At 44.5% G+C, this 24,628-nt stretch overlaps 1 protein-coding gene across 1 annotated transcript in view; it reads left to right on the forward strand.

Moving 5' to 3' along the window:
• Positions 1 to 2,848: 2,848 nt before the first annotated feature.
• The window catches only part of FNTB (farnesyltransferase, CAAX box, beta), a 62,370-nt gene continuing 40,590 nt past the window's right edge, over positions 2,849 to 24,628 (forward strand). The window contains exons 1-2 of the mRNA XM_045823421.1: positions 2,849 to 3,060; positions 16,631 to 16,695. Coding sequence (XP_045679377.1) covers positions 2,917 to 3,060; positions 16,631 to 16,695 — 209 coding nt within the window. The 5' untranslated portion in view covers positions 2,849 to 2,916. The remainder of the gene's footprint in view (positions 3,061 to 16,630; positions 16,696 to 24,628) is intronic.

The raw sequence follows: 24,628 nt of genomic DNA on the forward strand, positions 1-24,628 counted from the left end.
CTTTTTCAACCAATGGTTTTATTAAACCCAGAAGAAGGACAACTGGTGGGCCACTGTCAATTCAGCGCTGAACAGTCTTCTTGGTGCTACACAGAACACAAATTCCCCACCTTTTTCATTCCTTGTTTCACCTGATTTTTGATTGTCGCTGGGTTTCTTCTGCCTGGGATGGCCCATCACCCTGGGTTAGTTGAACTCTTTTCCTCATGCAAGCCTTTACTGATCTTCCATGTTGCCTGTAGTCCCCTCTATTATGCAATCTCACAACACTCTGTGCTTCTTTTTCCCTCATGCTGTTTCCCTCAATTAAATGGTTCTGTAATGATTGTGTAATGGTTGTTTTTTTCTGGTAAACCATGAGACCCATAAGAGCTGAAACTGTGTCTGGCCTGTCCACTACTGTCTCCCCAGCACTTAGCTCAGTGCCCAGCACATAATGGATACTCAATAAATATTTACTGAATGAACAGATACTATACTGCAGGTGATTCTTGGCATACCCCTGTTAATATCCTTCAGTCCCCACTGCAGAGGAGTTTGCATTTCAGAAATGGATTTCTATTTGAATACAATTTGCAGTTGCTTTAAGAACACCTGTGATATAGATGTAACAATTTGTTACAAAATGTTTCCATCTCCTCTTTCAGTAGCTCAATTTAAATTTCTAGCCAGCAAAGCAACTCTTTGCGAAGAAGGCTGAATCCTTAGATATGACCTGGACCTCTTTCAGACAGTTTTTTCTAAAACAGAACTAAGGGAAAGACAGTAGATTGCCAGTACAGAGGGGAGTACAGTGCAGCCATATTGGTGACCCTAACCCACACAGTCTCACTTATTCTCAGATTTCATAACATTCCACTACTTCCAGGACTTAACTTGACATTAGTAGCACTAAAATGGTATAGGTGTTCAGAAGGAGTCACCCCAAAGTATGCCTGTGTGGTATGCGGATTATTTTGAGCTAAGGGTAACTGTGACCCTGAGGGCTCAAGAGAAACTTCTGTTCCCCACCCCTTTAAGTACCTAGAAGAATTCGAATCAGGAGGCTTGCTCATAATAAGAGGTGATCAGAGATAACCTTTTTTAAAAAATGTATCTATATAGATACATATAGGAATAACTACTAATTACTGAACATCTGCTCTTCTTGTCCAGCAATGACCCTTTGAAGCCCCAAGACACCTCACCTCATACTTAGCTCAGAATGCCATACATGCCCCATTTTAACTTTCTCTAAATCTCTTCTGTATGTGAGGTTCCCATGTGTACACATGTAATTAAATTTGGTCATTTTCTTTTGTTAATATGTCTCAATTTAATTATTAGATCAGCTGAAAAAATCATAAGTAGAGGAAAGTTTCTTCCTCCCTCGCAATGGACATGGTTTGAGGCCTTTAGGCCATTCTGGCCTCATGCTTAGAATCTTTCTGAGTGCTTCTTTTTGACACCAGATACTGAGAACAGGGGAATGGCTGGTTGTGCAATACCACACCACCTTTCCCTGGGTCCTAAACATGTGACTTGGAAATGAGTGGGAACAGAGGGAAATGCTCTGAGCAAGAAATCGAGCTTGTGTCCAAGTCTATGTGGGAAGTCTGTCATCTGCTCTTCTCCCATCCCCCAACAACCCCCTGTGCTCTGGATAGTTTAACGTATTGGTTGTATATTTTTGGTGTAGTCCTTTGGATGTGGGCCCTGAAAGATTCTTTTCTATTGCTTGTGCAAAGGTACCAGGAGTTTCCCAATATCACAACTTCAAATTATTTTTATGGAGGTGTATATGACTTTTCCCATTCAACAGGGCTTTTGAAATTCTGAATACCTTCAGATTAAATATCAGAATTAATATAAACATACATATGTACATTTATGGCATATTGTCTCCAATAAACAGCAAGAAAACTTGCTGTTTCTTCCTCTTGAACTCTTCCCCATATTGTTCACATGGATGGCTCCTTGTCATCCTTCAGGTCTCAGCTTACATGTCACTTATGTGAAGAGGCTTGGCCTCACCACCCAATCTAGTTAGGCCCATTCTACTTTAATTTCTCATAAACCCTGCTTTCCTTAATACCATTTATCACAAGTCTTCGTATATTTATGTGTTCATTCACTTAGTTCTGTCTATTCCACTACACTGTAAGTTTCCCAAAACAGGGACCTTGTTTGTTCTTTTCACTTTTGTGTTCCCAGGACCTAGCAGTGCCTGACATGGAGTAGGTGCTCTATAAAAAACAGATAAATAAATGAATGAATACAATATTGCCTTTGTTTTTTCATTTATACTTGTTCCTTCTGAATTTTAGTTCCTGCTACTGAATTTTAGTTCCTGCTACTGCACTGTAACCCCCAAGGGAATAGGAGAGATTTACAATGCCCCTTCTCTTCATCACCGAGTGCTGAGATGGCAGTTCCTTTGTTGGGAAGCTACTGACTTCTCCTGGGGAGGCTGTCACAGACCCAAAGATGTACAATAATTCTGTTAGTAATAGCGTGACTGAGGCAATCAGGAAGGAGAGCTGTCAGAAATGCTTTCAAAGTTACAATCATTGGTTTCTTTGGGCACCCGAACTACAGCTTATAATTGAGAATGAGCAGTATGTTGGTGTGTGTATTCTTTTGCATAACGAACCAGGTACCTTCCACCGTCTCTCAAAGGAAATTCAGAAGTATTGTACACATCCTTCCTTCCTTGCCCTCCAGGAAGTTGAGCCTCTTGCAGCAGCAACTCTAACCATTGGGGGGCGGCAGCATCTCAGTAACTCACTCCCCGAAGACTTGCAGGTTGAGAGAGATTCGCATTCAAATCTTTTTGACTCTAACCGCTCGCCATAGCGCCTTAACCCGCTCGAGTTTCAATGCGCGTAGTTGTTGGACGAGGCTGAGCCCTACACACCACCCGCTGCTCTACTGATCATGGCTACTCCGAGTTCCTTCACCTGCTACTGCCCTCCATCTTCCTCTCCTGTCTGGTCAGAGCCGCTGTACTCTTTAAGGTCCGAGCACGCGAGGGAGCGGTTGCAGGACGACTCGGTGGAAACAGTCACGTCCATAGAACAGGTGAGATGACAGGACTAGGTGAGGCTCCTGCGCAGGGTCTTCTGGGAGTGAGAGTCCCATCCCCTGGGCCGCCAGTGTACGGAACTTATCGCAGAACTACGACTCCCACAGTGCAGCGCGGAGCCTCCTTTCTGGGAAGGTCTGGACGCCGGGGCTAGGTCTAGGGAGTGGAGCGTTTGTGGGGAGGGGTCGTGTCAGGGTTGGCCTTGGCGGAAAGGACAGTACCTGGGTCCCCTCTGTCTTAGGGAGCGGAGAGAATCGTGTTCTGTGCTTGGAGGTCACAAGCAACTCGAGTGGGTCAGATAGCCCACTCCCTTCTGGCGGGACATCGGGAGGTTCTCGGATGGGTAGTACACTTTCCCCACCTTACCTGTACTTTGGGGACAGAGTGGAAGAGAAGCTGCCAGAGTGAGGACATGCCATTCCACGATCTGTTTAATTTCTGACTTCCAGTGCCAGTTTTGGGGCCTGCCTCGTGTGTAGTCATTTGAGTAGTCATTCAATCATTTGAGCACCAGCAGTGTGTTGAACACAATGTTCAACGCTGGAAACGCAAAGAAATAAAACAGTGTCCACCATGAGCATGGCACAGCCTGCTTGGGGAAGACAGACAGGAAAACAATATAGTTTGGAAAGTGTTTACAATAAAAGTATAAAATTTGGACTTCTTCTCATTCACTGAGTCCTCGAAGTAGGACTGGACCTATTGCTTTGAAAAGTGTATAGAGAATGAGTAGTGAACTATAGTTTTGTTGTTCTTCTCATTCCCCGACTGTTCCCAAGTTATTGTGGAAATGTTTACCCGTCTGTCACCAGGAGAAGTGGTCAGGGTGATTCTTTTTAGCACTTAACAAGTAAACATCAGGCTGCTGACTAAAAGATCTTTTAGTAAGATCAATCTCAGGCTTAATCTTGGAGGGACCTGCTTGGACTTTCATATCTGAAATTGAAAGCCTCTTCTGAGGCAAAATTAGTTGTGATAGTTGTTATATTGTATATTATGGCTATCGATATAATTATAAATTAGTTTAAACAAAAGGAAAGGCCTGACTAACTACACAGTTACACATGTAGAAGCAGAGAGAATGTTAATACTGGAGATTTATGCTTCAGGGAACTTGGGGTAGAAAAGGAAACATTTATCTTTTTAATCTAGCTCCCCCAGGTTAGTTAGACCACCAGTGTGTCCTTTTACAGAAGTCTTTTACAAAAGATGGCCAAGAAATCTCCTGTCAATAAAAAAACCTATAGGATCTTTGCAGTATTCCTAAGTGATGAGTTGTTGAGTTGATTCAGATCAAGCCTTTTTCTTTGTATCTGACTTAAGACTATTGGGTCAACTTTTATGTAGTTAATTGAAGTGACCTAGCACATAAGGCTGTGGATAGAATACTAGTGGAGAAAAGGGAATAGAAGTTGGCCTGTGTATTTAGAAATCAGAACAGAGACTTCCATGGTTAGAGGGGTAAGTAAAAAGGAACATTATCAGCAGCCTTACTGATCTGCTCTTTCTCTTTTTTCTATACTACTTTTTATTTCAGTAGAGTGCCCTGCTTAGTTCTACCAGGAAAACACCAGCCCTTACATTCTAAGTACCTAGGCAAAAGTGAGTGATGCAGAAACGAATACAAGGTTCTGGCCTGCAAAAGGCTGGGCCAAGCCTTGGGTGGGGAGTGGTTACTAGATTCAGATATGGAGCATTAGAGGGTATCTTTCAAATGTAGGCCCAACTATGGGGTAGATAGAAAGGAAATAAAAGATTTCCTTTTGTTGTTATTCCAGCTCGCATTTTAAAAGTCTAGGATAAACAGTTCCAGATAGTGGGAAGATAATGTAGTGTCTCATTTTCATGGTTGCCTCAATGCTTGAATAATCACCATAGTACCCATTCATTGGGTCCCAACACTGTGCTAAAGGCCTTCCACACATCCTATCATTCAAACCTTACACATTTTACAGGCAAGAGGACTGGGGCTTAGAGAAGTACTAGGTCAGGAGTTTGATAATGATATATGAATAAGAAGTACCAACCTTGTGAGGAGGAGTTGTTTACAGAAGGCACTACTGTCATTCTTTTGGTTCTGACTGAACAATTTATTCATAGAGATTTACTGTCAGAGCTCCATTTTGTGCCATTGCCAATAAAACAAACACTTATCACCTGCACCCTATCTGATTACCAGCAGACTTTATTTGTTAAAAAACAATTTGATTTTGAAGTTAAACCTGTAAGTAGTGGAAAGAACCCTTAGGTATGATTCCTTCTGTTTTCGTTAACTCATTTAAATTTATTCAACAAATATTGAGTGCCTTCTATGTGTCAGACACTGTTTTGGGCACTGGACATAAGGCAGTGAACGAAAGAGGCTAAGTTGATGGCTTTATGAAACTTTTGTTCTAGGCCAGGATGCAGTTAATTTAAAAAGGGTAAACTGTCTGTCTATCTATCTATCATTTATTAGATATGTTAACTGGAGTGGAATGCTGCAGAGAACAAAAAAGCAGGATAAGGGAGACAGGGTGTGCCAGGAATGGGTGGGGTGGGAGCAGGGGTAGTTTTTACATAAGGTGGCAGGAGAAAACCTCCGATGACATGATGTTTTAGCTGAGACCTGAAGTAAGCGAGGGAGCATGCCATATGTGTGTCTGTGGGGAAAAGCATTCTGGGCAAAAAAGCAGCAAGTACAAAGGACCTGAGGCAAGAGTGTGCCTGCTGAGTGGAAAGCCACTGCGAGTGGAGAGGTTAGCAAACAGGAGGGTGGGAGATGAGTTTGGACTGTGGAGGGCCCTATATAAGTACTTTCAAATACCCTGACTGAGATGGGAAGCCATTGGGCTGGATGGCTTCTGTTTCCTTCCCTAGATTCACTCTACCCTTTTCCACCCTGCTCTGTGGATGTGCTCCAGGAGGTGCACCTGCTTGACAGGCCTCCTTGCCTTACGGCTCCTGGTTGTGTTTGGCCAGGGCAGTAATGGATAGGGGGTGACAGAGAAGGAGAAAAATAAGATCGCACATTTACTCCCTTCCTACAGGGTCGCGTGGGCTGGTGTGTCTCTAGACTTAAGGTCACATCTCCTATAAGGTGCCTTCTTCGTGGGGCTCTCTGTGTTTATCTCCTTCTCTTCATACTTTCTGGCCTAGGGGAGGAGGGGGACCAAGTACCCCTGTGTTGCCAGCCCCAGAGTACTGCACTCTCTTTTGTGGTTTCGCTGCACCTGCCTATGCCTTTGTAACTCCTTCCTTCATAAGATCTCAAAGCACCCACTTTGAATGTGCCATCTGTTACCTCCCAGACTGATCCACGATTGGAAGGTTCTGACACACTCTGACTAGCATTTCATCAGGCTCATTTAGGTCACTGCTGGGAAGTAGATTGTGAGGAGGAGAGGGTAGGGGAACTAGTTAGGAGGCTGTTGCAATACTGCAGGTGACAGATGATGGCTGCTTAACTCAGGGCCATGGCAGTGGAACGCTGGTGTTGTAGAGTGTCTTAGGTCAGGTTCTGGGTATTTTTTGAATGACTCTACCTTGACAAAGTGTTTTACTGGTGGATTTGAGGCGTGGGGCACCTTTTATAGCTCCTAAAGCAATATGGAGTTGTTTTGTTAGTGGTTGTCTCTCTCTCTTTTTTTTTCCATCTGCCGTCACCCCTTTGCAAATGCTCTGTGATTCAGGTCAGTAGGTCAACACTGGTGCAGTCTCAGAGGTAGCAGCTTGTTAAAAACAGTTGTTTACTGAAGGTATTATTCCTGTCTTTTTCTTGCAGTTTGCCCTTGAACAGGGGTAAAAGCATCCTTCCCTTGAAATGGCATGATGTCATTAGACAACATTCAGTGAAGTGACAATCAACTCTGAGGGAAATCCAGAACTATTAGTCTTAGTCCCTGCTCTCAGAATTTTTTCTCTTAGAGGAAAGAATAACCATATGCCTGAAGCAATCACAGAATCACTTATAAAAGCATGTAATTCAATGCTAAATTATGACCGCATTGATCCAGGATTTCAGGGGGCTCCAAACTGTCTGTTGTGGGCTGAGGCCCCCTGGAAAACTCCCTTTCATGGGACCAGGGTCGGGGAGCCATCCCTGTGGAAAATAGCCCTCATGAAGGAAGACCTCCCGGGAATGAACGGAGGGTGCATGTTGGCTGTGGTGGGAACTTGGGTTAGCTGGAGGGGGGAGCCTGCTGGCAGTGGGGTGGGACGGGAGCCAGGCCAAAGACCCGGCCTGAAGTGATGGGCATTAAGCCACCGCAGTTCCTGAAGGAGGGACTCTTGCTGTTGACTTGTTTCAAGTCATAGCCTCCAAAAGATTATTAAACGGAGGCGAAACAAACCACTAAATATGATCAAACTTACCAGTTTTTTTTCTGCATCTGATAGAAGGAAAGAGAGCTCTGCTTGGTTAGGTAGTCAGTAGGGTAGCTATGTGAATCAATTTTATTTTATTAAATTTAGCATATATTGCCCAACTGTAAGGCAATTTCAAATCTCAAAAATTTCCTCATTCTTCCCTATTAAAAAGTCCCCCGAAGTGTTTTTTGGGTCAACTTGAAAATACATGTAGTTTTAGGTATGTAGGCAAACAAATCAAATGTCTACTTACAAAATTTACATTTTAAATTTAGGTACATAGATCTATTTAAAATCACATACTCTATGATAATCACAATAATTTATTTTTTATTTCTTTTCTTTTTATTTTCACCTGAGGACATTTTTTTCCCATTGCTTTTAGAGAGAGAGAAAAGGACACAGAGAAACATTGATGTGAGAGAGAAGCATTGATTGGTTGCCTCCCGTATGCCCTGACCGGGGATGGTACACTCCTGAATGGGGAATCGAACCTGCAACCTTTCCGTTATGGGATGATGCTCTAACCAACTGAGCCACATTGGCCAGGGCAAAGTTACATTAATTTGGAAATACTGTTTTCCTCTTCCTCCTATTCACATAATACTTTTCTTCAAACTCTTCACATCCATATTTGACCTCAGTATTCTTATCATTACTGGGGCCACATTTTGGATGAGCTGATATGTTTTTCCAAACCATACTTGCAGTTTTTTGAAATTCACCCTTTGTGAGTATGGTGAGACATTGTCATTGACTATTTTACTACAAGCTACAGTTAGAATTCTCTTACAATGTGTCCAGTCTGTGTATATCTGTGATTGCCACAATTTAACCACATTATTACTTTTTAAAGTGATCTTTAAAAGATTTTATAATGGCAACTTACATGTGGAAGTGTGAGTTCATGTCCCCAGGAATAATGACTAAATCTGTGTTTAATTTGTCTTCTTCTGTAAAGGTAGACTCAGCTTACCTCTGCAAGCAGCCATGACCAGACCTTATTTCAGGTGGATGTGTCAACCTCAACTGGTACTTTGTGTTCAAAATAAAGAATTGAAAGAACTCACCACAGCAAGAGTTACTTTGTAAAGATTGCTTATCAAGTGACTTCCCCCCACCCAGAGATTTTTTTTTTAGGAAGAATCCTTGCTTTATATTTCACTTATTAATGATTCTTTTACCACATCTCCAGAATTAACATGACTCTCAGGCAGCAAACCTGCTTTCTGGAAGTGTCCTCCCCTGGGAGAGGGAGAACTGTAGGAAGAAGAGAAGTGATGGTCCGTGATAGGAAAGTCAGTGGTGCATCATGAGACAGGCTTCAGAGAGAACCTGTGAAAGAGAAAGCCCCAAATGCATTAGCTGGTTCTTATGACTCACCTACGAGGGGAGATTATTCTGTGGTTCTGTTGGTTGGATTTCTAGAAAAATTTCAGAAAATATCTTTTAAACAGAGCTGGCAAGAGTGAAGATAGATGGTTAGATCTGCATTTATTTATTACTGTGGTCCTTTAGTCTTGTGGACTTGAGGCCATCACTTTATCTCTGGACCCTAGATTCTGACGCAATCTATCATCAGAAAACACACACTAACATACCTATCAGTTTCTATCATGTGTACAGATGACACATACACATGCTGGTATATATATTTACTAGTTTCATTACATATTTTAAAGATATATGTGCATGTATGACTATGTAAATATAAATATATAGTAGAGCAGGAAAAAATCTTTTCCTCTACCCGCTTTAGGTTCTCCAGCTGGGGCCCTGTAAACTAGACTAGGCAAAGAAGGTGAACGAGGGAAAAACAAGCAGAAGTGTATTAACATGTGCATGTTGTAAGTACACATGGTAGCACCCATCTATGAGTCACCCAAAGGGGTGGTTAGAACTTGGGGTTTTATATTATTTTAGACTAAAACAAAGAAAAGGGGAATGGGCCTTCTGGGTAGGAGAGCTAAGTTATGGGGAGAGAACAGGAAAAGTGGGGTAGACAAGAGTTGTTTAGTAAGATTTGTGATGTAGAGTTACGTTGAGTCTTCTCCATTGGTTAGAGTTGTTAAGAGTTCTCCACTTCTGGTACAGAGAGGGAGATATTTTTAGAAAAGGAAATTTTCTTTACAATATGAAATTTTATGCCCTGTTTTTAGAGCTTTTCCTGTGTCTCTTGGTTATCAAATGGTCTTTACCTCAAAATAATCCATATGCCAAAGAGGTATATTTTGGGAAGGCATATTCTAGTAGCCCTCAAAGTGTGTAATCTGACTTGAGCAAATTTAAAAACATTCTGTGCCTAGAGACGCCTAGCCTGTGTCCAGTCAGAAGCAGGTGTAAACTTCTAACTCGGAACCATTGTGTTCCCTTTTTACCATGGGTTAGGTGACCAATTGCTTCATGACTGGAGAAAATGAGATGTGCTGTTGAATTAACAGAATTAACGGTTATGTTATACATTAAAAGGTTTGGGAGGGCTGGCCTGGATCCGGTTTGGCATGACATTGTTTGGATGGCAAAACAAATAAGGTCTAAATGACTGACTTACCAATGAACTTTCAGAACACAGTTTCTTTGTTGTGGCCCATCTGTGTAGGATGTGGGGAAGCTTGGGAGATAAGGCATCATAAAACTAAGCACTTTCTAATCTTTAAAAAAAAAGATTTTATTTATTTTTAGAGAGAGGGGAAGGTGGAAAGAAAGGGTGAGAAACATCGATGTGAGAGAGAAACATCAAGTGGTTGCCTTGCACACACCCTGAGGTTGCCTCTCACATGTGCCCCAACCGGGGACTGAACCTGCAACCCAGGCATGTGTCCTGACTGGGAATTGAACCTGTGACCTTTCACTTTGTGGGATGATGCCCAACCACCTGAGCCACACTGGTCAGGGCTCAAATCTTTTTCTTTCTTTCTTTTCTTTTTTTTTTTAAGAGATTTATAGTTAACAAAAAGTGTAAACAATAACATAATTAATAGCCATTTTCCTATAACCTAGAATAAGCAGTTGCTAACACCTTAACTTTTTTTATTCTGGTTGTTTGTTTGAAGGAAAACAATTAACATTTTGTCCCTCACCCTTTCTGGGAGCAACTTCTATCCTAAGTTGACTGTATATACTTCTACTTCTTCATTTTTAATCCTTTTATAGATCCATAAGCTCTGTATTTATGTGCTGTTTAAAAAAATATTTATTTTTATCATATTCTTTCTGTTACCATTTATCCCCTGTAAACCCTATTCCCCTCCCCCTGCAACCACCACACTGTTGTCCATGTTCATGAACCCTTTTTCTGTTTTGCTCAATCCCTCCACCCCCTAGCCACCCACTCCCAAAGATGTCAGCCCAGCCTGTTTCTGTCTCACACTGATGTTTCTCTCTCTCTCTCCCTCCCTTCCACCCCACTTCCTCTCTCTCTAAAAGCAATAGACATGTCCTTGGGTGAGGATTTTTAAAAAACAGCACATCAGTAGATGAGTGGATAAAACAACAATGGTACATTTACACAATGGAACACTACTCAGCTATAAAAAAGAAGAAAATTTTACCCTTTGCAAAACAGTATGGATAGACCTGGAGAACATTATGCTAAGTGAAATAAGCCAGTCAGAGAAAGACAAATACCATATGATCTCACTTATATGAATCTAGTGAACAAACTGAACTAACAAGAAAAATAGAGACAGACTCATAGACAGCAGAATGACAGCTGGGGGTGGGGGGTGGAGGGATTGAGTGAAAAGGAAAAAAGGACTCATGGACCTGGATAGGAGTGTAGTGATGGGGGTGCATAATAAGGGGGCTAAATGGTAATGGGCAAAAAACAAAAAGCAAAAAAAGATGGTCATGAACTATGTGTGTCCCGTGCCCAAGGGAAATGAACCTATGGGCCCTTTGCTATTTATGCAAAAGAAAATTGTCTGTTGTTATAAGGCTGTTAATCAGCCTTTGTGTTGTTCCCAGTTGGTAACCGCCTAGCCTGTGAGGGTTCTCGTGCAGAAAGGAAACATTAGCTGGGGTAGAATAGTCCATTCCTTTGGGATGGAAAGGAAGCATGGACATTCAAGATAAAATGAGAGGCCAGGGACAGTGGCCATGCTTTAGCATCTCCGTACTGAAGCTGCTTTTTGTTTTCTGAGTTCGGATTAGAGAGCTATCTAGTATTCAGAGCTTGTCACGACTTAGCTTTCTTTTTTAAATAGCTCTGAGTTCTCCTATAAGTGAGGATTTTGATAATTTTTAAAGGAATTTAATTATAGGTCTTGCTTATAGGTGTTGTGCAGTTGTTATGACTAATTCCCTTAGTTCTGTCCCAGAGGCTCAGTTTCTAAATTTACTGACGTGATGAAGGTCCCCAAGGCCACTCCCTAGGTTTGGTGATTCAGTACAAAGATTCAGACAACTCAGCATACAGTCATACTGACGGTTATGATTTATTGCAGCAAAAAGCTGCTCAGCAAAATCAGCAAAGGGAAGAGGCTCATGGGGTGAAGCCCAGAGAAAACGCGGCCCGAGCTTCCAGGAGCCCTCTCCCACGGGCCGCACAGCGGACGGGCTTGATCCCTCCGCTGAACTGTGAATGGTGAGGACACATGTGAAGTGCTGTCTACCAGGGCGGCTTGTGAAAGACTTGGTGCCTGCAGTTCTGCTGGAGGTCCGTCACACAGGTGCCCTCCGCCTAGCACTTCTCAGAATTCCGTGCTTCCGGGAGAAAAGCAGCTGTTCAGCGCAGTCCACATGTTCACGCAACTTAGGCTCAGTGAGCCGCCCTTTGCAGTCTGGGGAAAGGGTGGGAACTCGGCTGAAACCCAGGCTCCCGGACACCAGCCACGGGCCAGCCTTTCAAACAGCAATCTCAGGCCTGCTATGTTAACTCTTATATTCAGCTAGTTTTGGTTTATTGGTGTGTTTTTTTGTCTTTTCCTCCCGCTATGCAAATCAGAACATTTAAAGAATGCTTTTATATAACACTGGCAAGCTATATGGGGAGAAGTAGAGGCAAAAAAAAGGTTGTTGCATGTTTTGGTGATTACTTTGGCATTTTCCTCCCCAGATGAGTGCTTTAAAATCTCTGTATTAATCCGTTACTATTTGTCAAAAATCAATTCAGGCTTATCGCTAAGTGTTATTTGTAAAGCTGTACTCTAAAACCTACACTGTGTGTTCTTAGATGATCTTTTTCTAAGAAAAAATACACCAGTTCCTAAAACATACATAGACTGAGAGTAAATTTTTGCAAGTCATGTATCCATTAAGGGACTTATATCTAGAATATATAAAGTAACATTACAGTTCAGTGATAAAAAACAAATAACCCAATTTTAAAGATGAACAGAATATGTGAATAGATATTTCTCCAAAGAAGATCTACAAATGGCCAATAAACCCCCCAAACATGTTCAATATCATTAGCCAGCAGGAAAAGGTAATCAAAACTATAATGAGATACTGCTTTCCAGCGCAGGAGGGCTGCAGTCAAAGACAGGTAATAGTGTGTGTTGGTGAGGACGTGAAGTCGCAGCCCTCATGCACTGCTGGTGGGAGTGCAAAATGGTGCAGCTGCTGTGCAAGACTGCCTGGCAGTTCCACACACAGCGAGGCACAGAGTTGCCATGTGATCTAGCAATTCCACTTCTAAGTATATACCCAAGAGAAATGAAATGTTTACAGCAGTATTACTCATCATAGCCCCAAAGAGGGAACAACCCACATGCCTATCAACCGATGAACCGATAAGCAAAATGTGATATGCTCGTATTCACATAATGGGATAATACTCAGCAATGAAAGGAAATGAGGTGCCGGCACACGCTGCAATGTGGATAGTTTGAAAACATCGTGCTGAAAGAAGCCAGTCACAAAGGACCACATATTGTGTGATTCCATTTACACGAAGCATCCCGAATAGGCAAATCTATAGAGATAGAAAGCAGACTAGTCGTTGGGAGGAGCTGGGAGGACGGAGGTTTGGGGTGAGTCCTAAGGGGAGCAGGGCTTCTTTTTGGGGTAGTGCACGTGTTCTAAAATTAATTGGGGTAATGGATACCCAACTCTGAAGATACTGAAAGCCATTGAATTATACACTTTAGATGGGTGAATTGAATAGTATGTGAATTTTATCTCATAAAGCTTAGAAAATCATACCAGTTCTTAAGAAAAATAAAGTGATTTTTTTTATCCATTATGAAAAGCTGACCTGTAATTCTGAGGCATTAATAGAATTCATAATTTAGATTTTCAGACCCGAGTCAGTTGCTAACTGCCTGGGACTAGCACTTGTTCATTCTAAAGAGTGTGGTTAGGAAATCATGAAGAAATGACACTGTACTGGGAATATTTTAGGCATTTTCCACTTTGCTTTATGACATATCTCTGTGTTTTTGTTAAATGTCTTAGTTTAGAAATAAAACTCCATTTTCCTCATCTAGTACTTAGCTGCTGGGGTTGCCCAAGTAGGAACTGAAGTTTTTTCATCAAGGAGTTCTTGGCTGGAAGCTTTCCTCCCAGGCGTCTAAGTGTCAAAATGCTAAGGAGAAGATGGCCTCATCCATTAGCCTTTGACTATTAAGTCATACGGATTTGAATCAGCTGGTATTTAAGTAAAGGAAATGAGTCTTCTGCCCACTTGCTTTTGTTTCATTCAGAATTCATCAATTCTCTTAACTATACCAGTACATCTTTTCTTGTATGCGTTTCTGTCCCTTTCAGCTCTCAGTTAAGGAAGGCGCAGCTGAGAAGTGCAGTCTGTGTTCCCCTTAGGCTGGTGCTTTGTATTAGTCCCATTGTAACCGAGCAGACAGGGGCCCATCCACGTGCCGCCTTGGTGTATGACCCAATAATCAGCATTGGAAGAAACAGGTTTTTATTTACAACATTCCAACCTCAAGGGGGCTGGGAGAACTTCAGCTCAGAGCCCTGTTCTCCTATGAGACCCAGCCCTTCCCTTGCTCCCCCAAAGGCTATAAGCCAAAGCCCCCAAAGTTCCTCATATCCTTATCTGTGCTTAAGCCGGCTGTGCAAATAGTCTCACAGCAGCTCCCTCCTTCAGGATCTGGGGTACGTTGTCATCAGCCTCCGTGTGATAGTCCAGGAAAACATGTGCTGTTTGGCATGGGACCATGGTGAAGTCCAGGAAAGGCACCAGTCCCAAGAGTCTGGATAGAGTCTGGGTCCATGAGGCAATAGGTCAGCATCTTACAAAGGCGGGGTCCTTGGTGGCTCTGGAGTCAGCTAGGGTGGGGACCATCAGAGCGGCAGCATGTCCCCTTTCTTACTGTACCAGGGCGCGTGGTGGGATCCTGACTGCAAACGACACAGCTTCTTGCTTACTCCTCCCTCCACATGGCTGCTACATCATGGCTCTCCTTCCTCATGGATCCCTGCTTACTACACCCTTTCCAAACCACATAGCTGCTCTGCTCACTGCCAGCAATGTGGCTCTCCCCTCATGGCTGCCTGCCCTTAGTTTAAATCCTGACCCCTCCCACAATGGGCTACATTTGCCAGTTTCCCTGTATTGTTCTACCTGCCACCTCCAGTTAGGACAAGTGTGACTCAGAGATGCAGGGGGAACCACCTCCCTGCCTCTTGCACAGGCACTGAACAAGCCCCTGGCTATGTCATAAGTCACCATACGTTCTGAAAGTCACATACACACCTATTGCCCCGAGGTGGTATTACAGTTTTTTTTAAGGAAAGACACGGCTGTCCCCTTGCCATTGTAATGCACATCTGCCAACCAAGGGCTGTGGGGGTTTTCTGGGGATCCCCCCTCACTCTGCATCTTGTTATACCTTGCGAGTGTCCAGAATGGGGAAAGGATGAGAAATCTGGGATGATTTTCTTATTCCTCCTGAGTCAAGTTCTCATAGTGACTTCAGGCCGTTTTTTGAAGTATTGTACGTCCTTAACCAGATCATCCCTCAGACTTCTCTTCAAAGGCAAATATCAAAGTACATCCTAAAACCACGTATAAATGAATTTTAGATTGGCTGCCGTGTTAGATGATTCACATCACTGCTGCCGTTGTCATCACAAATCTCTGCACAGTCGTCAAAGGGACGAGAGGCCCTGACTCTGTGGGTGTTTCAGAAACAAATAATGCATTTAAAAAATTTCCCAGAGAGGACATTATTATCACATTGTTTGCGGGTAGTTTTTATCTTGTGCTCTACTACCAGTCAACGTAAAACGTATAAATACGTTTCCCACATACAATGTGTTATGTATCTTGAAATCTCAGCAAGGACATGCCTCCCTACAGAGTGGGGACACTGAGGAAGGTGAAACCCTGTATCCTGTTCGCCACCCCCCCACCGCTACACTGCTGTACCGTTTCTTACAGAAGCTGTCCTGTGTGACTACATTATGGTGTGGGCTGCGGAGGACACAGGTGGTCTGGCTTCTTTGGTGATCTGGCTCTCATAGGTCCTTCATTTTAGCCTTGTGAGTGATGTAGAACCAATGAGCAGATACGCTATTTCTCTGGGGTGTCTGTGATTGATGTTCTTTTAAATCCCTTAGGGGATTTGAATTCTGTTCACTCTGTATTTAAATCTGTACTTAAACAATAGCCCTGGCTGGCGTAGCTCAGTGGATTGAGCGCAGGCTGTGAACCAAAGCATTGCAGGTCCGATTCCCAGTCAGGCTACATACCTGAGTTGCAGGCCACGGCTCCCAGCAACTGCACATTAAATGTTTCTCTCTCTCTCTCTCTCTCTCTCTCTTTTTCTCCCTCCCTTCCCTCTCTAAAAATAAATAAATAAAATCTTTAAAAAAATAAGTCTGTACTTAAACAATAATAAGTATGATTCTTAGCACAAATTAATTGTGTATGTGAGAATGGCCAGTAAAATGAACACCTACACAACTTCATCGAGCAGACAAGAATAAATCTTTCAAGCAATATGTATCTGTCTTTGTCCGCACCCTGGGTAACCAGTGCCAGGGAGCCAGACTGCTGTTAGTTTGGACATTACAGATCAGTGTACTGGAAAAGTCAATTGTGACGCCAGCATGGTGCAGGGCATTCTATCTCTCCCTCCTTGTACACGCCTGTCATCCCGCAGGGCTGCTGCGTGCAGCCTTCTAGTGCTGTGAAGTACAAAACCACCCGAGCAACTCAGCCAGTGGGCCTTCGTGGCAACAGGAAGAAAAAGCTGATAGAAGTCTCATCTGTGTTTGTTTTCTCTCTCCCAACCCCTGCATCCTTCTCAGGCAAAAGTAGAAGAAAGGATCCAAGAGGTCTTCAGTGCTTACAAGTTCAACCACCTTGTACCAAGGTAAGCTGTGATTGGCAGTTTGAGAGGATTTGAGAGATGCCACCTCCTGTGGGAGGCTTTCTTCTTTCCTCCTTTTTTAAAAGTTGATTTGACAGAGACAGACAGAAACAGCCATTTGTTGCTCCACTTCACTGGTTGATTTTTGTCTGTGCCCTGTCCAGGGATCAAACCCGCAACCTTGGGGTATGGGGACGACACTCTAACCAGCTGAGCCATCCACCCAGGGCTCTCCTTTCCACCGTGAGCTTATCGAGCCGCGGGGGATGAGTCTGCTGCAAGACTGGGGTTTCTTGACCTTGTGGCTCCCTGGATGTGTTTATGTTGCCAACTCCTCCCTCTATTAGAACGCAGTTGAGAGATGCTCCACTTGAACTGAGCCAGCAGGTGTGACGTGGGATGCCCCTGGAGGCCCAAACTCTGCGGGCTGAAGATGGAGAGAGGCAGTTCAGGTTTCTGTTGCTTAGTTGTGAGCTGCTTGCTGGTGTTCAGATGAGAACTGTCAGGTTTTTCATATTATACTCTGAAACAGATGTAGGGTCCAGGGTGATGGCAAATGATGGATTCTTTGATGTATGTTATTACTTGACTGTGAAACTGTGAGAAGTTTGAACTTCTCCCAGCCTGGCCCTTGTTGGTAGTTGTGCAGCAGATCCCAAGGATGAAATTTCAAGTGGGAAATATAAGGCCTTTTGTTTTCTTCAGCACTAAGCAGGTTGAAGTCTCCTAAGCTCTTTGATGTCACAAATTCCAGAAGAGGGATTATAAGCAGAAACTTATTATCCAGGGTCTGGCACAAATAACACCCCCCTTTTATTACAAAATCATAAGCATGTAATTCTGTAACATAACATTGTCACACTCAAGCATATCATATGATATTTTAAGTGAATGTTCAAATTAAAACTATAAGTTATGACACCCATATTATTATCCTACCAACCACACTCATGCAGGCATTACTTCTGCCAGACCCTGTGGAATGTGAACCTGTATTTTTGCTTTTTTCTAGTTTTGTAATGTATCCCAGTAGAATTGCATGAGGTTATATCATTCCTTTATTAGCATTTTTCTTCTAGTCATAAATTATTTCTCCCAAACTGTCCTGTGTCATATTTCCAGCCCTCAGAACGGATTAGTCCCAAACTGTGCTGGGTCCTCATTCTATGTCAGGGATGCAGCCCTTTCCCTTGACAGCCTCTGAACAGAGCTGGTCAGGCCGCTGGCAGGCTCACTCAGGATGGGAAGCTGGGGGTCTCACGTGCAGCCAAACCGCCTGTGTCCTGTCTCCCGACTTCCCGAGACCTCCTCAGCAGGCTCCCTCCTGGCCGGCTGGGCTCTGGGGTCTTCTGCCTCCTGGGCCATTACAAGTGGTTCTAGCCTGAGATAACTTCGTGTCTTTTTTGCCACCATTCTATTTTGCCACTATTTCCTTGAAAAAATTTTTTTCTCTGAGAAAATTAGCCAAGGCAGAAAATCATCAGAAAAGGCAAATTGGAAAAAAGGAAAGATAAGTAAAAATGTTATCTTTATCTTTCTTCCCTGGGGAAGGAAAGAAGGAAAATGTCAATTAACAAGAGGAGTCTTTCCCCAAACTGCTAAACTGAATCTCTACATTTACTCAAAGCTCAAACCTCAATAATGAGTTATTGCTCTCCCCCTGAGCCACAGCCAGGGATTAGCAAATGACACTATTTGTTTAAATAGCTTGGAGAGAACACACTCTCTGCCCAATACAGACCTCGGTGCTGGGACTTGGCGATCAGGCGCTTGGTTGCCGTAGGAGGGGATTTGTGGTAGCAGGCACATCCCCGGTGACTCACCTGGCTGGGCTCTGAGTCACTGTCTGCTGTCCTCAGCTCTGTGAGCATAGGTCCTTTGTGTGGCCAAAGGGACCTTTGGCCATTTGGCATTCCTTGTTCACCCACCATCATAACAGAGCTGGTGGACATTTGTTCTTACCGCGCTGTGACGGAGAAAGGCAGGTATACTCTGGGAGCACGAGGTGGTTCTTCGGGAGTGAGGGTAGAGGACGAAAGAGGACCCGTCTCTGGTCAGATGTGGGAGAGGAACAGAAATGCTCCTCTTGGGTGTGGACCCTTTGTGGACACAGAATATATCAGGACTCCCGGTTTATTTTAGGAATCTGACATTTCCCATTTTATTATTGTTGCCTTGAAAATGATTATTTTAAAGGATGCTAATGAGTATCTTATGTTACACATGCTAGTTAATATTAGAGATATTACACATTTTGGCCGAATGTCTGAGTATATAAATGAACATATCAATATAAGGTTGAAGCCAAATATCACCATCACAGAACTTATAGAATATAAGAATAAATCTGAAAAACTTATCAGAACTTTAAATTACAATCACAATTTCAGTATTTAACATTTCAGTCACCAGATTTCAAAAGTCTGACATTATGCTGTAGGAACAAGCCTTTATTATCAGCTAAAGTGAATATACAGGTGTTAGCAGTAAGTCTGGATGTCACGGCTTGTTAGTCTTTCTGAGGTCATGATGCCAATCAGATGTGACAGAGTCACACACACTCCCAGGACCTCTGGCCGCGCACAGGACCAGGAATACCAGGAATGATGCTGCAGGAGGCATTTGCCTATTCAGCTTTCCAGAGCCACAGCCAAATAGCAGATTCAGCTGAAATTCAAGGCTGAAACTGGATGTCAGTACACTCTATAGTTATTCCCCATCCCAGAAGCGATTTTAGTCTCTCTGTAAGACTGTGAAGCACATGCACGCTGTCCTGGATAAGTGGGTCTGTCCCAAGGAGCTTTTTGACCATTGTTTTCATAGTTTTGTTTAGCAGCATCCTGCTTTCCCATGGTAGTTAAGCTCTCCTTCCCCATAGTTAGTCTTACTGTCCCACGCACTTATGAACTGACCCTTTTCCATTTATTATATTACCTTTAGTAAGGAACCTGAAATGTATAAACTAAACACACACAGTCCCTCTCTCTCTTCATCTCTCTCTCTCTCCCTGTACCCCCAACTCAGATATAATTTTAAAATGGTTTTTTTCTTGGGAAAAATGCCTGGTGATCCTTGGACCTGAGGAATATTGCTAATGGACTGTGCTAGCAGAGCAGTGAATGCTGAGTGTTGACAGTTGCCTGGAAGGTAAAATGCTCTGAGTTCAAGGCCTACTTCCATGTTTTTCTGCCATTTCTGTATGTGATGCTGTCTTAGAACTCCCCAAGTGCTCATCACTTAGAAGATATAGCTCTTCACACTGCTCTGCACAAGGTCCTTTGTTACAAACAAGTTCATCTTCCTTCCCACTCTCCCTCGAGTGACTTATTACTTAAGTGCCAGAGGCCTGCTTTCAGACTGGAGATGCCCGTGGCTTTAGTGGGTTTAGTACCTTCCCAGGAGCCAACAATGGACTGAGTCCCTGTCTTCTCTCCTGTTACAGCCAAAGGCACGGTTCTCAGGGATGGTCCAGGTTAGGGAGAGGAAGCGTGCTGCCTGTCATGCCAGATTCCTTTAAACTCATTCATTCCTTCACTCCTTCAGCAGCACTATCTAGAGGTTCTCTTGTTTGGTTGCCTAATTCAGCCCACTAAAAGTGCTCATTCCCATAGGAAAGGTTAACCTCTGGCCGATGGGTCTCCTGCAGTGTTGTGTGTGTGGACAGACACGGGAGAGAACTGACAAACCAGCCCCCGAGCCCAAGCTGATATGCTCCTGAGATGAATCACCCCTCTCCTTGGCCTCTCTGTTTAATTGCATTTTAAATTCCCTTGGAGATTCATCATTCTTTCTATTGAGGGATGTATGTCCAGGAAAAACAGTCTTTTTTTGTTGGTTAGAAACTTACCTTGCCATTCCTTGTTCTTTCTTTTGCTCGTTTGACAAATAGCTGTTGAGACCTGTTCTGTGCTAGGCACAGATGCTGCAGACAGACGTGAGCTGGCTTACAGGGTTACAGGCAGCGGGCTAGGCCGGCACCCAGCACCTTCCCCGTCTCACCTGGCCCTTTTCCCAGTGTTATGCTTATTTACAAGACACCTTTAATCCTGACACTTCTAAATGAGGTGACTAGTGTTCTGCTTTGGAACTGAGTGTTTTTCCTTCCCTCTGTGGTTTAGCCTCACAAGGTATTGAGCCTATCCGAATTCCTTTGCCTGATTTTTAGGTAAAAAGAACTGACCTATAGAAAACCCCACTGTGAATCGGTCCTTTCAGAGCTCTGTGCTTGCCTTCACCTGGCTTGGGTTTCTCAGCCTCCTCTCGCTTCTCGAGTGGATCCCTGCCTGCCCTCATTAACGGTCTTCTCTTGGTTCTTCTCAGCAGTTGCAGCCTGCTGAGCCTGGGCCAGTGCGTAGCGTGAGCTATTTCCTCAGTTCTGATCTCATTCAGTTCCTTCACAACTCTGCCTTTCTGCTCCTCCCATCTTACCCGTCCTCACCACAGCATCCCCATCGCTGCTTCTGTTAATGGGTCCCAGCAAGGTTTGCAGGGAAACAACCATATCACAGAGCCAGCAGAATGGCTTCACCAAAAGTTGATACTACTTAGCTTCAGCTGGGCCTTCACTACTGCTTCCTCACCCTCATTCATCTCATGGAGATTCCCCAACACACTCGCCACAGTGGCCAGTCCATAGCTCTCCCTGGTCTTGTCTCCCAATTCCTGAGAAAATTGAGGCTGTCCCCCATTCATCTCCACGGTTTCCCTCTTCCCCTCTTCAGAGCCCTAGGTTCGTCTAACCGAACATTCTCTCCCATCATTTCTGTCTCCAAGAATGCAGAATCCTTCCTGATTGCCAAACTCACCTGCCCTTCTGAAGCCTCCATCCCACCCCTCCTGCCCCCTTTTCGGGGACCCTCCATGGTGGATTTTGTCCGGGCTCTTGCATTTTCAGCTTCTCCCCTTCCTTCACCTCTCCTCTGTTGGAACCGCTTGTGTTCACCCTCCAGGCCACTGCTCTTGTCTTTCTTCCTTTACAGCCACCACAGACTCACTTAGATTGAGGGTTTGGTTTCCTGCCACTGGCCTTATGACCACCCCAACCTATTCGGTACGCTGAAACTAGTGCGAGCTAGAAAATGCAAATCTCACCATGTCTTTCCCGTGCCTGAAATAGTTCAGTGATTCTCTTGGAACATTTTTATTAAAAAATTTTTGATAACAGCTTTAATTCACATATCATATAATTCACCCACTTAAAATGTAAAAATTCAGTGGTTTTTAGTACATTTAGAGTTGTGCAAGCATCACCACAGTTAATCAATCTAGAATGTTTTCATGGCTCCCAAAAAACCCATCAGCTCTCACCCTCCAATTCCTCCCCGTCCTTGCCTTCAGCCCCTGGCAAACAATCTACTTTCTGTCTCTAAGGACTTTCCTATCCAGACATTGCACTTGAACAGAATTGTACAATATGGGATCTTTCGTGACACCTTCTTTCACTTAGCACAGCGTTCTCAAGGCGTCCACCCGTGTGGTAGCGCAGCGGCTCCTGTTTGCCCTTCAGTTTAAGATCACCTCCCCAGTGCACTTGGAAGTCCACCTCTGCAGCTCTCCAGTCTGACATCTCGCCACTCACTCCCTTGTGCCTTGGCTCCAGCTGAACTAAACCAAACTCACTGGGATGTGCCACAGTGTCCCCTTCATTTTGCCCAGCTGAATCATACCCTTTGGGTGTCCTTCCTTCATTGACTCAGTGCTGTGTCCTTTGGGAAGTTTGTCCTGAACCTCCGTGCCTTCCTGTGTGCTGCCAGAGCCCGTGGCCTTCTCCATCAGAGTGTTTGTCGGACAGGCCCGTACTTGCCACTGATTTGCCTGTGTTCATCGCCAGACCGCAGCTCTAGGATGCTGTCAGCATCCACCCTGGCCCCGGCCCCTCGGCCCCCACAGAGTGGGTGCTCACTGAGTCCTGGCCTCTGCACCTCCTTGAAAGAGCAATGGAGCCTGACCTTCTCCTCTTCTGTGTGATCTGGAATCTGCTCCCATCAGCCCCTGGCCTTTCTTGGAGGTTGCCAGCCCCTCTGTGGTTTGTTCTCTTTTTCCTCAGTCTTGCTGCAGCATTTGCCACTGCTACATACCCCATGAAATTCCCTCCTCCTGAACTGCCTGTGACCCAGCACTGCCTATGTCCTTCCCCGGCTTATGTAACTCTCTTTATTTGTCTCCTCTGGCTCCTTGTCCTGCTGCAAGGATGGGCCATCCCACAGTTCTGCCCTGAGACTTTGTCTGCTCTGTTTTCCACCCCTGCAGCTTCCCCAGTCACGTGCGTGCAGGTAAACGGTTCCCAGTCTGTCTGTGTTACCTGGCTCCTGCTCTTGAGTCTCACATGTGTTTCCAACAGTGCGACTGACATCCTCACCTGCATGTACTTGCAATGCCTTAAAGCCCACCTGTCCAGAAGTCAGCGTATCATGAATCACTGTGCTAGTTCGAGCCTAAGTACTCTAAGTATCTCTCACCTGGCTGACTCTTAACAGTTGTTCAGTAAACAGTGGTCGAACGGAATGCATGGAAAAGAGAATGTTTCCCCTCTTTCCCACCTCATCTCACCAGTCTCCCCATCTCATCTCTCTCCGCGCTTAGTGCTCTCATTGAGTCCAGTTTGTAAACACGTCTTGAATACCTACTGCAGCTGGCAGACAGGTTTTCAAAGCACTGTTCTGACCATTTTCTCTTCTCAGCTCAAAACCTGCAGGGCTTCTGTTTGCCTATTAATTTGGGTAGAAATTTCTCAGCTGGAACCCCAACCTCTGTAAGAAGGGCTTCGGCTGCCTTCCGACCATTCCTTTCTGCTTTCATTCCTAATATTGAGGCCAAATGCCCGACCTGCCACTCCTCTTACACGCTGTACCTGTGCTGCACTGTAAGTAGCCATTAGTCCCCAGCGGCGATTTAAATACAAATGAATTAAAATTAAACAAAGGTTACAGATCAGGTGCTCAGTCGCACTAGCACATTTCCAGTTTGATACCCACACTCAGCTGGTGGCTGCCTCGTGGACAGCACAGATGTCATTCCCATCACCACTGAAGGCCCTTTGGACAACTCTGGTCTGTACGTTAGCGTTTCCGTCCACCCCACCCGGCTGAACCGCCCTCCCACCATTGCTCCCCTCTGGCCATCTCTACCTGTAAAACTTCTCCCCCTTCCAGGGCTGCCCACCTCGTGTTCCCCCTCTTCCACATAACCCTTCCTGGTCACTCCTTCCTTAGTGAGCTGCCGTGCCCTGCACAGCCTCATGGGGTTTGATCTGTGTTCCTTTATGAGACCTACCCACCCTCCCCTTACATTGTGACTGCTCTTGTCCTTATTTCATTTCTGATACTGAACTGGAGGACTTTCTGAGGTAAAGACTACATTCATGCCCTTATTTTGGGCACAGTGTAGTGGGAGTTCAATAGACAATTGTTGAATTGAGTACCTAGAAAAGAGAATGGTTCTTCTTTTATTTCTGAAATCTGCAAGCACAGTGAGTGCCTCGCCACCCCACCTTTCCCCTTTTCTTTGTATGCACACAGGCCTTGTCAGTGAGATGAGGCACGAAGCGCAGCCCCCGTCCTTTGCCTGCCCGTGCAGGTGGCCATGGGCGGCACATTCCATCCTGGAGCCTCTGCTGCTGACATCAGAGGCCAGGGGAGCAGCTGGCTGCAGAATACCAGCCGTCCCCTGGCTGGGGCTGTGGGTCAGCATGTAGGAGTGGAATTTCGGGGGCAGGAATAATAGACGGATAACTGAGGGGCAGGCAGAGTGCAAACTTCAAACCTCAGAGAAGTGACCCCAGGAGAAATGACTGGAATCACGGAGGCTAACCAAGTCAGGGAGGTGGCGAGCCTCAGATTTGAATTGCTTGCAAGATGGGGAGCCAGAGTTGGACCCTGGAAAAACTTTCTGGGTGGCTTGTCACTGCCTTGGTGTATGAATTCATTGTGGCTTTTTG

The sequence above is a fragment of the Phyllostomus hastatus genome, unplaced genomic scaffold (genome assembly GCF_019186645.2).
Source record: "Phyllostomus hastatus isolate PE091 unplaced genomic scaffold, TTU_PhHast_1.1 phas_scaffold_501, whole genome shotgun sequence".
In the NCBI taxonomy this organism is placed as follows: Eukaryota; Metazoa; Chordata; class Mammalia; order Chiroptera; family Phyllostomidae; genus Phyllostomus; species Phyllostomus hastatus.